This window comes from Dama dama, chromosome 16 (genome assembly GCF_033118175.1).
Source record: "Dama dama isolate Ldn47 chromosome 16, ASM3311817v1, whole genome shotgun sequence".
Taxonomy (NCBI): Eukaryota; Metazoa; Chordata; class Mammalia; order Artiodactyla; family Cervidae; genus Dama; species Dama dama.
The window spans coordinates 31,972,062-31,988,464 of NC_083696.1; the positions used below are offsets into that span (position 1 = coordinate 31,972,062).

A 16,403-nucleotide genomic window follows, 5' to 3' on the forward strand; every position below is an offset into this window, starting at 1 on the left:
CTAGTTTAAATGGTATCAATAAGTTTAAAACTATTGATATATACACTGCTAAATTGTTTTCCAAAGCAGCTATGTTAATGCATACTCTCACTAGTAAAAAAATATATATATATTCTTATTTTAAATACTGTGTAGATGAAAAGTGAACTAATTATTACTTAGATTTTCTTGGATTACACTGAGCCTGAATTTTTTTTTTAGCCTGAATTTTTTAAATATTATGATCTTTTGATAACCTTCCTCTATGAATAAGCTATTTATTTTACTGCCATTTATTCATGTGGGTTTTACTCTCATCTTTATTTGAATGGGATTTTAATACACAAAAACTGATTTTTTTTCCTGTATTTTTCCTAAGAATTTTTTCTATCAGCTTTTTTCCTAGTAGTCCTTTTCTTTAGGATTTCTTTTATCTCTTAGTAAGTCCTTCATCCAGAGAGTATGCAGAAATTTGAACTAAAAAATATTATAAAATTTTTTGTTTACTTAGAAAGTAACACAGGTGTATAATAAAAATTACAAACAAGTTTATACTCTGATCCTCAATACCTTAGTTATCTTCTTGTGTATGATGATTTAACTACCTATCTCTTTTAAAAAAAGAGCAAAAATGGTAGCAAGTTACACATGCTCTTCTATACCAAACTTGTATTTTTACACTAATTTAGAGATCTAATTTGTATAAGCAAGCCTACCCCCTCCTTTGTAAAGGGTGCAAAACACTTACTTGGCAGCATGAGGGTAGTGTCATTTAATGTCTTGTACTGATGGACACTAGTTCCCAGACTTTAGTTACTACAAACACTACAACTAATGTCCTTGAACATAGATCTTTGGGGATAAGCTTGAATATATTTATAGGCTAAATTCCTAAAACTGAAACTGATGAAACAAGACAAGCCTTTAAATCATAGATAGTACCAAACTACTCTTTTAAAAAGTTGTAGAATTTACACTCCCGTCAAAAATGCATGAATCTTTGTTTATAGTAGAATCCTGTCCTAACTAATAAATGTGGAAAGAGTGCTGGAATTCAGAATCATCATTTTGAAGTTAACATACTAAGATTAGTCCAAGCAAGTACCGTGAATGGATACTACATATATATGGAAAGATTTTTAATAAGCAGGATATTTATATGATCTTAAAGAGTTTCCCTACATATTGCTTACTATGTACGCAAGGTTAAAAACAGTAACCATGAAATGTGAACTGGTGCAGGCAATATGGAAAACAGTACGGAGGCTTCTCAAAAAAACTACAAGTAGAGTTGTCATATGATCCTGGAATCCTACTCGGTCATATATCTGTGCAAAACTGTAATTCAAAACACACAGGCACCCCAATGCTCACTGCAGCACTATTTACAATGGCCAAGACATGGAAACATAAATATCCATTGACAGATGAATGGATAAAGATGTTTTGTGTATATATGTATATATATACACAGACACACACATATATATGCACAATGGAATACTACTCAGCCAAAAAAAAGAATGAAATACCATTTGCAACAACATGCACGGACCTAGAGATTATCTAAGCAAGTGAAGTAAATCAGAAAAAACAAATACCAAATGATGCCACTTATATGTGGAATCTAAGATATGACAGAAATGAACTTATATATGAAAGAGAAACAGACTCACAGACATAGAAAACAGTCTCATGGTTGCCAAGGAGGACAGAGGAGGGATGAACTGGGAGTGTGGGATTAGCAGATGCAAACTATTATATACAGAATAAACAACGAAATCCTACTGTTTAGCACAGGGAACTATATTCAATATCCTGTGATAAACCATAAAGGAAAAGAGCATGAAAAAGAATATGCATATACATGGATAACTGTATAACTCCATCACTATGATGTGTAGCAGAAATTGACACAGCAATGTAAATAAACTATACAGCAATAAAATAATTTTTTTTTAAAGTAACCATATGGTAATCAGAAAGCACCTTGATGGGGTGATAGAGTCACATCACCACTGAGGGACAGACGGACACTCTATGTCTCAGATATGAAACCATACAAAGGACACAGTATTACTCATGTCATATTCCAGCCAGGACTGCATAATATAAATCTAATCATGAGGAAAGAGTAGACAAGCCCCAAGTAAGGAACATTCTATTAAGTAAGGGAAAGCAGGAGAGGGCTGTTTTCCAAAAATACCAATGTCATTAGAGACAAAGAATGAAGAACTGCTGTAAATTAAAGGACACTAAAGAGATATGCAACTAGACGCAGGACATGATCCTAGACTGGATCCCACACTGTAGGGGAAAAACACTAAGGATGTTACTAAGTCAGCTGACAGAGAACATGGGTAGGTAGTGGACTGGTATCACAGATTTGCTGAGGTTGATCATTGTGCTGTAGTTGTGTATGAGCGTGTCCTTTTCCTTACGAGGTCCACATTGACGTGTCTCAGAGATCAAAATGTACACAGCTTACTCGCCAATGGTTCAGAAAGATACATATATACATACATACATGAGAGAAAAAGGGAAAAATAACATGATAGGTTAACAGCAGCTGAATCTGGGTGCTCTTGGTGCTATCACTGTTAACTGCTGTTATTTGGAAAACATTTCCAAATAAACTACAATTTTTAAAAGTTAAAAGGAAAGGAAAACAATGACTATTCATATCCCCCCTGCCATACACTGCCCCCCGCAGCATGTCAGTGCCTATTAAAGGTAAAAAAAATGGTATCTCACAGTTTTAATCTGCATTTCTAAAATGAGGTTAAACATCTTACACTTAATGGCCATTTTATTTCTATAAACTGCCTTCTGATTTTTAAGCAACTTTTTTATATCTAAAATATTTTATCTCTCTACAATTTACTTTGATGTTGTTATAAACTGAATGTTTGTGTCCCCCTCCCACTCCCAAATTCATATGTGAAGTTCTAATGCCCAATGTGATAGCAATTGGAGGTGGAACCTTTGGAAGAGTTCTTTAACAATGAGTTGCAAGGCTTAAAAAACTAAAAAAAGAGAGGGAACCTACAGCCTGAGACTTAAGACATATCAACCAACCGCAACAGACTGACTGTGTCCCCTCAAAATTTATATGTTGAAACCTAAGCTCCAATGTGACAGTGCTGGGAGATGGAACCTTTAGAAGGTCCATGAGGGTGGGACCCTCATAAATGGGATTAGTGTCCTTATAAAAGAGACTCTGGAGAACTCCCCATCCCTCCTTCTGCCATGTGAGGCCACAGTGAAAAGACGAACCAAGAAGCAGGCCCTGACCAGGCACCAGATCTGCTGATGCCTTGATCCTAGACTTCTCAGCCTCCAGAACTATGAGAAATAAATAACTGTGCATAAGCCACCCCAGGTTATGGTATTCTGTTATGGCAACACAAACGGACTAAGGCAGATGTAAAACGCTGATAAAGTAAGTTTCAAGGGTGCCAACCAATTATTCTAGAACTATTTGGTAAAAACACCCTTTCTCTGTTCCACTGATTTTTAATGTCCTTTTGGGAATACTTAAAACAATTTGTGTGTCTCTTCTCATTTTTTAACTCAAACTAATCTTTTAAAAAATTCCATCCAAATGGGTAAGATTTTCTACCTGTATCAATTCAAATATATAGCTAAATAACCAATGAGTGTTTAAGAAATACCCAGTACTTCATAAACAACTCATAAGCCACATATTTAAATGTGGAACTCACATTAGGTGTATACTTAGCTATTATTCTCACATATATAATATACATTTAGAAAAGCTTTACACTGAATCATTGCTGGAGCCTAAGATATTTATTCTGGATCAGTAACAGTGTAAAAAAGAAAGTTAACAGTTTCAACAAATGAAAGAAACAGAAATAACTTAGTTTCAAATGCTATCACATCTCCCCTTAAAATACAGTGTCTATAATCATTTTTTTTTAATGATAAATGGAAAAATCTTTCTATGACTAAAATGTAAAACACTTTGTCAGTTTGAGGTACTAAGTGGAAAAAAAAGTTTATACTCTAAACTATTCTTCATAACTTTTGTCTTCCTTTCCTCCAAAGACTGAAATTAATTTTTATGTTATAATTTATAAGAGACTTAAGGGACAAGTTTATCTCTTCTATTTTCTTTGTGAATCCTCACAACATCCAGAGTAAGTACCTCTGTACATAATGAATACTCAATGAATGGTACTAAGAGAATATATATTAAGATGAAGGTGGCCATGAGTTTCAGGAATTCTTAAATAACAAAATCTTACCTCTTCAAAAACAGCAGCTTTATTGACTTTTTCCCTTGCAATGTCACAGATTTTCAAGATACCCAGAGCAAAAGCTTTCATGGCAGGATCTTCTATAAAATCTGGATTATGAATGTAAAGGCACGTAAATACTGTCTGTGCCAAGGAATGGCCTTCTAACCACGTTATCTATAAAGAAATAAAAGAATGCACAAGTCTGAAAAGTTTGATTCAACAGTCCAAGGCCAGACACAGGCCCAAATAAATATGATTAATCACAAGATTTAAAAGAAGATTAAAAGGAAGATCAGAAGAGTCTGAATTCACTTTCACTGACCAAAGTCTTTCAAGAATTAAAAATATGATTACCCAAAAGTTATAGATATGGAAAGCATTCTTTTATTAAATAATTGCAAAATATTTAGATATTAATGAAATTAGAGTGCCTCCTTACTTCACATCCAAACACTATTAATTCTATTATAACGTAGTAAATAAAAACCCATGAAATTAAGGAATTCACAATTTTAGAGCCAACCAGGTTCTTAGCCACTCATTCAACTCTTCTTTTTCATCCCAACTACTACTAATCCAGTCAAGAGACTCATGTCACACCTAGATTACCACAAGAAACTGGCCAACTGTTTTCCTGCTCCCACCTCTACTTCAATACTCCCAATAAGAAGGATCATTCTAAAGCACAAAAATAATCATGCAACACTCTTCTACTGAGTAACTACCATGGGCCAAGTACCCTGGGCTAGAAGCCAGAAGAACTGCAACCAAAACTGAGTAATTTATGATATTTGAGTACTATGCTAGGTATTTTGCATGTATCTTATCTCATTTTTTTCCCCTAACACTTTGAGGAAGGTGGTGTTTTTCTCATCTTACATATAAAGAAATAGCATAAATAATTTGCCCATGCTTATTGTTATAATTTATACTTAGTCCAAGAATTCTGCAACAGAGCAAGAAAATTACATTACAAAATGAGAAATGCACATGAAAATTGCTCTAATTAAGATGCATATTTTGTATTACTAGCATGCAGAAGACTCTCCAGACTAAAAACTGTCTGCCTATTAAAGTCCAAACTTAGATACAGCCCCAATACTCTCATAGAATTGTTCCTCAACTTTGACACAAATCCTCCATCTTGCCCCCTTTAATCCTATTCCACTACAATTACAAATGGCCAAAGAGTAATAAAAATATTTCTGAGGGAAAGAGCTTTGGAGGAAGGAGGATCAGGATTCTCGCTATGCCCCTAGCTAACAACATAACCCTAGGCAAATAGTAGGCAAACAGGTAAGAGTGATACCAGACCGCTCACAGAGCTGATGTAAAAGACCAAAGTAAAAAATACACACATAAACACTTAACAGAAATACTTCATACACACTGATAATCAATGAATATTTTACCAGACACACAAATGAAGAAATTTTACATTATGTCTAAAGACAATGATTTAATTTAATACCAAGTTTAAAAAAGAAAGGGACATTCAGAAAGCGGGGGTGGGGCAGGGGGGAACAGCAGCACAAAGGAGAGTTTCCCACAATTAAACCACACTGTCTCGGGAAGACAACCTATTCTGTGTACATACAGAAATAACTAAAAAATTTTCCTCATAGTGTAAAATGGCCAGTTTACGTCAATTTTCACTAGATTAGGAAAAAAATTTCTTCAAAGCCAATCCAAAACTCTCTTTGGTTAAATTTCATGCTTATTTACAGAACCTTTCAATTACAGATTTGTTTTCCTGAGTACCTTGAGAATAGAAAAGGCACTTTGGATAATGGCTGTATATTATTATCTTTCTTGGAAAGAAAATATCCTTCCAGAAAATGAGAACCTAAAATCACCCACATGAAAAGATAAAATAGCTGCTTCCTATAGCATAACTTAGCCTAATAATCTTACATACATCTTACTAGGCCAAGAATTATATATATTTCATATTCAGTGATGGTGTATATACTTTCAAACTGAAATTCAAGTAAGCCACAGTTCTAAAATTAACAAACAGTGCTATCTTAACTCTTACCAAACAGCAAAAACATGTATCCATTATCCCTATCAATTCAGGCAAGGTGAGGTCTTTAATTTTTATGGTGCCATCCTAAAAGAAAGGGGAAATATGACATATAAGCTTTTTAAAAATGTATGGTTACTATGTACAATAAATATTTTAAAGTATAAATTCTAAGAAAACTCTATCTCATGATCTAATAAAACCAAGGGGCCAAATTAACTCTGTATTCTTAAAAATAATGTATCTTAATATGTCTTCAATACTAAAAAATAAAAGCCTAATTTGAAATAAAGGCCTTTATAAAAATATGAGTCAAACTAACAAATATTTTAAAATCACAGTTAAAATTAGTTTTGAACATTAATAAATATGAAGCATTTTAACGAACTGAAACTATAAAGAAAAAAATTTTTTTAATTTTCCTTAAACTGATATATCTCAATTTTTTAACGGTTTCCACTTATTTAACAAATCTTTCTTCACAAAATATGCAAAATTAAGCTCTGAGGCAACTATGAATGAACTTCTAAATTAATTCTCATTGAGTAAATTTCTAGTTCACTACCACAAGCATTTTACTTAATATATTTATACTTAAAATTTAATCCTTAAGCCAATTACCTTGGTATGTATACTCAAAACACTTTCAAATATTAATTTAAAAAAATGCATGCATACACAAATTTAGAACAAACTTTTAACTTTGTTAAAATTTTCACACAGATAACTAACTTGTTTACATACCAGAGATGCATTTAAGAAAATTTGATACACTAAGTTTGATTTCCATTATTAATCAAAATGTTTTAACACATGAATAACAAATAATAAAAGAAAAGACAAAAGGTACAATGGTAACAACCTTGATAGCTTGTTCAAAATTGAGAACTTTTCGATTAACTTGGTTTCCAATCATGCCAGCATCCATCTTGGGATCCATCATTTCAATGGCAGACATGGCTTCAAAAAGACCAAACCTGCAATAAAAAAAATGACTCTACAAATTATATTTGAACCAATAAGCTTAACTAGATTCCCACAATGGTACAAAAATCATTATAGCATTGAATACTTCAAATAACTACCCTATTCTAGGTATTTAGTCTCCACAACTTGCTATCACTTCTATTTCAATTAAATAATCCTCCTTCAACATAAAATTTCTTCCATGTACTTGTCACTCAAATCATTTTACATGCACTATGGGACAACAAAAGAATTAAAAGAAAAGCTGTTTTTCATTCTTCCTTCAAAAAATCTGCACATTAGAACATTTTGGGAAAAAAAGAGATCAACTGATCAGCAATAGATTTCACTTTGCCTTCTTTATTTAACACTTAGAAAGATATGTTTGGAATAATCATTATCAAATGTAACTTTCACGTATTTTTCATTTTCTTTACATCTTGAAAGTCTAAAAATCTGGCACATCACCATCTATAATGCCCAAAGTTTTGGCAATTACATAAGAAAGAAAAAAAAAAGAAATTCTGATGGTCTGATATTAGTGGCTTATTAGTTGTGATACAGTATGGCCTGAAAAGTTGCTGCTACTGCTGCTAAGTCACTTCAGTCATGTCCGACCCTGTGCGACCCCATAGACAGCAGCCCACCAGGCTCCCCCGTTCCTGGGATTCTCAAGGCAAGAACACTGGAGTGGGTTGCCATTTCCTTCTCCAATGTGTGAAAGTGAAAAGTGAAAGTGAAGTCGCTCAGTTGTGTCTAACTCATAGCGACCCAATGGACTGCAGCCTACCAGGCTCCTCCGTTCATGGGATTTTCCAGGCAAGAGTACTGGAGTGGGTTGCCATTGCCTTCTCCACCTGAAAAGTTAGTATATCTTTAATTGAGATATGAAAAATGAAGAACCTAAAAGACAGTATGACTGGCCATCAAGGTATTCACTTTCTAATGTGCTTAGTCTAAGCCAATAGATTACTAGGAAAATAAAAGAGATCTACCGTGTTACACTATATCATTTCTCTCAGAAAAGCAGCAGCAGTAAGATATTAAGAAAAATAAACAAATGGGATCCAATCAAACTTACAAGCTTTTGCACAGCAAAGGAAACCATAAACAAAATGAAACAAAACATCAACAAAACAAAAAGACAACCTACCAAATGGGAAATAATATTTGCAAATGATGCAACCAACAAGGGCTTAATTTCCAAAATACAAATAGCTCATACATCTCAATAACAACAAAAACCATCCAACTGAAAAATGGGCAGAAGACCTACTTCAACATTTCTACAAAGAAGAAATACAAATGGCCAATAGGCACATGAAAAAGGTGCTCAACACTGCTAATTAGTGAATTTCAAATGAAAACTACAAGATACCACCTCACACCAATCAGAATGGCCATCATTAAAAACTCTACAAACAACAAATGCTATAGAGGCTATAAACAAAGGGAACCTTCTTGCACTGTTGGTGGGAATGTAAATTGGTATGTAAGCATGGTAAGCAAGTACGTAAGAAAGTTGGTATGAAAGTGAAAAGTGAAAGTGAAGTCGCTCAGTCGTGTCTGACTCTTTGTGACCCTGTAGACTGTAGCCTACCAGGCTCCTCCATCCATGGGATTCTCCAGGCAAGAATACTAGAGTGGGTTGCCATTTCCTTCTCCAGGGGATCTTCCTGACCCAGGGATCGAATCCAGGTCTCCCGCGTTGCGGGCAGACGCTTTAACCTCTGAGCCACCAGCGAAGTCCTAGTATATAAAGTTGGTATATAAATATATAAATATGCAAAACAGTATGGAGCTTCCTGAGAAAACTAAAAACAGAATTACCCTATGACCCAGCAATCCCACTCCTGGGATATATCCAGACAATACTTTAATTCAAAGATACACACAGCCCTTTATTCACAGCAGCAATAGTCACAATAGCCAAGATATGGAAACAGCCTACATGCTTACTGACAGATAAATGGATAAAGAACATGTGGTACATATATTAGCTTGGTGGAAAGTAATTGCAGTTCTGCATTGTTGAACTTCGCTCTTTAAAGTTCAACAGCATATTAAAAAGTGGAGATATTACTTTGCCAACAAAGGTCCGTCTCCTCAAAGCTATGGTTTTTCCAGTAGTCATGTATGGATGTGAGAGTTGGACCATAAAGAAAGCTGAGCACGGAAGAATTGATGTTTTGAACTGTGGTGTTAGAGAAGACTCTTGAGAGAGTCCCTTGGACAGCAAGGAGATCCAACCAGTCCATCCTAAAGGAAATCAGTCCTGAATAGTCACTGGAAGGACTGATGCTGAAAGTAAAATTCCAATACTTTGGCCACCTGATGCGAAGAGCTGACTCATTTGAAAAGACACTAATGCTGGGCACAACTGAAGGCGGAAGGAGAAGAGGACGACAGAGAATGAGATGGTTGGATGGCATCACTGACTCAATGGACATGAGTGAGTAAACTCCGGGAACTGGTGATGGACAAGGAAGCCTGGCCTGCTGCAGCCCATGGGGTCGCCAAGAGTCAGACATGACTGAGCGACTGAACTGAACTGATGCTGTTGAGATTTGCTGATACTAGAAAATATTCTTAAATAAATGTGGTTATGTTATACATCATTTTAGTGCTCACTACTCACTTTGCATTTTTTTGCTAATGACTTATACTTGATGTTTATTTTATTTATTTTTTTTCTTTTTTTATGAAGTTGCTCAGTCATGTCCGACTCTTTGCGACCACATAGCCCACCAGGCTCCTCCATGCATGGGATTTTCCAGGCAAGAGTACTGGAGTGGGTTGCCATTTCCTTCTCCAGATGTTTATTTTATATGTATTTTAGACTAGGGAAGTGATGTTAAGACAAAAGCAAATTTGAGCTATTTTCTTATTTGAGTTCAAAATGGGTGGTAAAGCAGAGGAGACAACTTGCAACATCGACAACGCAGTTGGCCCATGAACTGATAACAGATGTACAGTGCAGTGGTGGTTCAAGAAGTTTGGCAAAGGAGATGTGAGCCTTTAAGTTGAGAAGCACAGTGGCCAGCCATTGGAAGTTGACAACTAGCAACTGACAGCATCGACAAAGCTGATCCTCTTACAACTACAGAAGTTGCTGAAGAACTCAACGTCGAACATTCTACGGTGGTTTGCATTTGAAGCATATTGGGAAGGTGAAAAAGCTCGATAAGTGGGTGCCTCAGGAGCTGACCAAAAATAAAAAAAATTAGCATTCTTAAGTGTTATCTCCTTTTACTCTGTGCAACAACCATGATCGAATTGTGATGTGCTACAAAACGTCAACTGTATACAACTTCCAACGATGACCAGCTCAATGGCTGGACTAAGAAGAAGCTCCGAAAATGGCAACACCTGCAGCCAGCACTGGTCAACAGAATTGGCCCACTTTTTTCCCACAATGCCTGCCACACATCACACAACCAATGCTTCAAAAGTTGAAGGAACTGAGCTACAAAGTCTTGCCTCATCCACCATATTCGTTTGACCTCTTGCCAAATGACTACCACTTCTTCAAGCATCTCTACAACTTTTCGCAGGGAAAATGCTTCCGCAACCAGCAGGAGGCGTTCCAAAAGTTTGTTGAATCCCAAAACACGGATTTTTAAGGTACAGAAATAAACTTATTTCTCATTGGCAAAAATGTGTTGATTGTAATGGTTTCTATTTTCATGAATAAAGATATGTTTGAGTCGAGTTATAATGCTTTAAAATTCATGGTCTGAAACTGCAATTACTTTTTTCACCAACCTAATACAATGGATTACTACTTGGCCATAAAAAAGAACAAAATAATGCCATTTTGCAGCAACATGGATAGAGCTATAGATTACCATATTAAGTGAAATCAGACAGAGAAAGATACCATATGTTATTACTCATATGGGGAATATAAAATATTACACAAAGTAGTCTATCAACAGAACAGACTCAGGGACACAGAGAACAGACTTGTGGCTGCCAAGGGGGAGGGAGCTGGGGGAAAATGGAGGAGGAAGTTGGGGGTTAGCAAGTGTAAGCTATTACATCCATGGTGGATAAACAAGGTCCAACTGTACAGCACAGAGAACTATATTCAGTGCCCTATGATGAACCACAATGGAAAAGAATACACGAAAACGTGTATGTACATATAACTGAGTCACTGTGCTGTAGAGCAGAAATTAACACTGTAGATCAACCATACTTCGATTAAAAAAAACAAAACAGCAGCAGTGCTTTAAGGAGATACTCCCTGAAATCCCTCAAATCTTTATAATGCTTCAGTTTAAGACACTCTGACAATGTGAGCATATGGTATTACTGAAGACAACTTTCATCTACAAATCTGATGCAAAGCTGTGGCTCAAAACCCAAAGACCTTGTCAAGCCAAAAGAGAAAATATGCAAAAATAGAAAAGAATCTTATCAATAAAACAGAGATTTACCAAGTATCAGATACTATAAACCTGTATTAATTAAAGGCATTCTAGCATACACAGATCAAGAGAAAACAATCTAAATCCATGTAGATTTATGTAATCCATGTAATTCCATGTAGGAATTACAGACGATAAAGAGGGAATTTCAATTAGTGGAAAATCAGTGCATCAGTCAATCAACACTATTAAGATAAGTGGCTAACCACCGTGAAAAAGTGAAATCTTTGATTTACACAATTAAAAACCCCAGGCAGATTTAAGTTCTAAACCTAAGACAAACAAATGAACAAAAATTTTTCAATAATTTACAAAGCTATGAAGAAAAAAGTTGATTATTCCAGCTGTGTAAAATATTAAAAAATTACATGCAATAATAAACTTGTCAGTTAAAATACAGACAATTATCTGGGGGAAATATTTTTAATATAGGCTATTTTGAAATACTATCGAGAAAATATAACTAATTCATACAAATGTTTGTTGTTGTTTTAGTTACTAAGTCATGTCCGATTCTTCTGCAACCCCATCAACTACAGCCTGCCAGGCTCTTCTATGAGATTTTCCAGGCAAGAATACAGAAGTGAGTTGCCATTTCTTTCTCCAGTGGGTCTTGCTGACCCAGGGATTGAACTTGTATCTTCTACATTGGCTGGTGGATTCCCACTGAGCCATGTGGGAAGCCCAACTCATAAAAATATGAAAAGGCAAGTAACTGGAAGAAAAGTAGGCAAAGGACATGAATGAACAATTAAAAGAAGAGGAAGTATAAACTATTAATATGAATAAAAATTCAAATGTAATCAAGTAATGCAAAACAAAATGATGGTTTTTTGAGGGGAGGAGTAAGGGAAATTTTAAAAAGTAAGCATACTCTCACATACTGTTGGTGTGTAAACTGATAAAGCCTTTTGTGAGGGAAATTTGGCTGACTCCATTAAAATCCAGTCATTCAATTTCTAGGCTTCTGTCTTCAAAATTATTTGCACATGTATATGTATAAAGCGATTGTATAAATTAAATCTACATTTAATTTTCCAATTTTCCCATGCTACCAATAAATGCTGCAATCTGAAAGTCCATCAATAGGGATCCCATAAAACAAATTATGATAGTCATTTTATGAAATAAAAAGCAATTTTAAAATGAACAAGGTGGAACTATTACACACTAAAATGGGAAGAACTAGAGGATACAGTGAATGGGAAAGAAATCTGGAGTACAATACAGTCAACTCCTTCTATCCACAGTGGATTGGCTCCTGACACCTTGGCAGATGCTCGAGTCCTTTACATAAAACAGCATAGTTGAATACTGCTCCGCATATCCCCATTTACAACTAATTAGTTTTATAACAATGACTATCTCCAGACAAGGAACATAGACTGTGTGGGGGAAACGGTCTCATGGGAAGTTCTGCTTCATCCCTAATGCTTAAATCTGTTAAAATACAAAGTATCCAATTATTACTATATGAAAACAACTAAAGAAAAGTTCTTATGGGCACAATTAAACCCCTAGATCAATAAGATATTCTAATTAGTAACATTGCCATAGAAACTACAGTAGCAATAAGTTAGCTATTCCACTCATTCAACAAATGCTCAATGCCTACTACTACCTGCAAGGCACTGTTCTAGGCACTTGAGATACACGAGGGAGGAAAACAAATCTGACCACTTCCTGGAGCTCACATTCTAGTGGAAGGAAACAGACAACAAGAAAGTAATTACACAGGTAGATTACATAGACGGCTAGAAGACTGTACACGCTAGGGGATGGAAATGACAGTTAAAAGACAATATGGATTAAAAGGATACAACTTTAAGATACGGTCTTGGTAGGCTGCTGGTAATCATGATCCCTGGGCTCAATGACTAAAACCCTGAGGAAATGAAAAGGATTATGTTGCTCTGGTGATCCTTCTCAAATGCTGTTCCATAGCCAGGAGCCAGGTTTGATTTCATTACATCCTTCCTATACCTGACAGTGGCATCAAATAATGATGTTCTCAAAGTGTGGTCCCTAGATCAACAGCATCAATCTCACCTGGGAACTTGTCAGAAATGCAACTTCTGTGATCCCACACCAAACCTACTAAATAAGGAATTCTGGGGGCAGGTCCCAGCAACCAATGTTTTAAAAACTCTTTCAGATGACACTGGTATCACTAAAGTCTTAGAAGAACTAAACTTCAAATTCTACTTCTCCTAACCAAATGTCCAATCTTGTCCACTTACTAATTTAAAATTTCATACTTCCAACCTTGAAAATTGAGTCTGGCCATAGCAGTATGAAACAGTGGCTATGGGAGTATACATATAATTAAGCATTTCCTTTCATTTACCAAGGGATTCTCAATCTACTTTCATCTAGGCAATTAGTCATCTGTTTCTGGTCATCAACCAGTCTATCACATATGACATGCAACCTATCAGTTCAATTCATTCACTTAAGTGTCTGACTCTTTGCGACCCCATGGACTGCAGCATGCCAGGCCTCCCTGTCCATCACCAACTCCCAGAGTTTACTCAAACTCATGTCCACTGAATCGGTGATGCCATCCAACCATCTTGTCCTCTAACATCCCCTTCTCCTCCCACCTTCAATCTTGTCCAGCATCAGGGTCTTTTCAAATCAGTCAGTTCTTCACATCAGGGGGCCAAAGTATTGGAGTTTCAGCTTTAGCATCAGTCCTTCCAATGACTATTCAGGACTATTTCCTTTAGGATGGACTGGTTAGATCTCCTTGCTATCCAAGGGACTCTCAAGAGTCTGCTCCAACACCACAGTTCAAAAGCATCAATTCTTTGGCGTTCAGCTTTCTTTATAGTCTGACTCTCACGTCCATATATGACTATTGTAAAAACCATAGCTTTGAATAGACGGACCTTTGTTGGCAAAGTAATGTCTCTACTTTTTAATATGCTGTCTAGGTTAATCATAACTTCTTCTACAGAGCAAACGTCCTTTAACTTCATGGCTGCAATCACCATCTGCAGTGATTGTGGAGCCCAAAAAATAAAGTCAGCCACTGTTTCCATTGTTTCCCCATCTATTTGCCATGAAGTGATGGTACCGGATGCCATGATCTTAGTTTTCTGAATGTTGAGCTTTAAGCCAACTTTTTCACTCTCCTCTCACTTTCATCAAGAGGCTCTTTAGTTCTTTTTCGCTTTCTGCCGTAAGGGTGGTATCATCTGCATATCCGAGGTTATTGATATTTCTCCCAGCAATCTTGATTCCAGGTGTGCTTCATCCAATCCAGCATTTCTCATGATGTACTCGGCATATAAGTTAAATAAGCAGGGTGACAATATACAGCCTTGACGTACTCCTTTCCGAATTTGGAACCAGTCTGTGGCTCCATGTCCAGTTCTAACTGTTGCTTCTTGATCTGTATTCAGACTTCTCAGGAGGCAGGTAAGGTGGTCTGGTATTCCCATCTCTTTAAGAATTTTCCAGTTTGTTGTGAATGCAACCAATAGCTTTTCTCAATAAATTTCACATCCTGTACATCTATTCTCAAGGGAAGGACCAGAAGTCACAGTTTCACTAGGTACAACCACTTCCTATCACAACTATAGTCAGCTGTCTCAAAGAGCTCACCAAGGTTAAAAAATATGTAATTAGTGTTATACTTACAACTTTGAAAGGTAAATTTACTCAGACTTCAAGGAATACTACTGCACACAAGACAAAATAGAAATATTATACTACACTACTTCAAAGGATACAAATACTTACAGCTTATCATGAAGCAGTTCTCCCAACTTTAACTCTAAAAGAAACAAAAAAAGAAGAGAAAAACCTTTTGAATAATACCATATTTATATTTAACTGTTAATTCTAAGAAAAAATGAAACAAAATATTAGCGTCTGGAAAATGTGCTTGGGAGTCCTTTGTACCTCATTTTCTAAGAAATGGTCATATTATTCTACTCAATTACTAATATAATGTCTTCTATGCAGTGAATATTTAAATAGTAACTATAAATTGAACTTCTGAGAATTTAGTAAGTGACCCACCCATCACAGGCCACAGTAATACAACCAGAATTATCAGCCTAATTAAAAAAAAAAAATCGCTAATATATTTATCCCTACATAAACTTTTCCACAGAACGCTAAGCTATTTTTCAAGTTGTTTTTAAACCACTTGGCACCATAATCTAATCTCTCTTTGTCCCAGGAACAGTGTCAAGACTATTTTTTTTGGCTGCCCTGAATGGCTTACAGGGTGATCTCAGTCCTCCAACCACGGATTGAACCTGCACCCTGTGCAGTGTAACTGCAGAGTCTTAACCACTGGACCACCAGGGAAGTCCAAAAACCATTTTTTAAAATTACACTTGATTCAAATAAGGTAGAAAGCACTTGAGTAAACAGCTGATCAAGAATGTTTATCCCCTGTAAAGCAGCTGTTCTCAACCTTGGCTGCATATCAGTATAAACTGGAAAGCTTCTGAAAATCCTAACGTCCAATCAGCATCCCAAATTAATTAAATTCTAAGAGTGGGACCTACACAGTGGTTTTAAAGGACTCCAGATGATTTCAGTGTGCAAGGAAGATGAGAACCACCACTGTATCATTTTTAAGTAGCTTAAATGTTGATGGTCAAATCCTGTGGAAGATATAAAGAAGCAGTTTTCAGAATTTTATTAACCCCCCTAGCTCACTATAAGTTCAGTAACATTCGGTTTTTAAAGTTTCATGTACCTTCCCCAATGGCT

The 16,403-nt window shown here is 35.9% G+C and overlaps 1 protein-coding gene across 5 annotated transcripts in view; it reads right to left on the bottom strand.

Annotated features, from left to right (window-relative positions):
• The window catches only part of NAA35 (N-alpha-acetyltransferase 35, NatC auxiliary subunit), a 91,841-nt gene that overhangs the window by 61,869 nt on the left and 13,569 nt on the right, over positions 1-16,403 (bottom strand). For 4 of the 5 annotated variants that reach the window (XM_061163722.1, XM_061163723.1, XM_061163724.1 and 1 more), the window contains exons 3-6: positions 15,417-15,450; positions 7,133-7,247; positions 6,283-6,357; positions 4,251-4,418 (exon numbers count right to left, since the gene is read on the bottom strand). In XM_061163722.1, coding sequence (XP_061019705.1) covers positions 4,251-4,418; positions 6,283-6,357; positions 7,133-7,247; positions 15,417-15,450 — 392 coding nt within the window. The remainder of the gene's footprint in view (positions 1-4,250; positions 4,419-6,282; positions 6,358-7,132; positions 7,248-15,416; positions 15,451-16,403) is intronic. The other variant, XM_061163726.1, reaches the window with a different exon arrangement.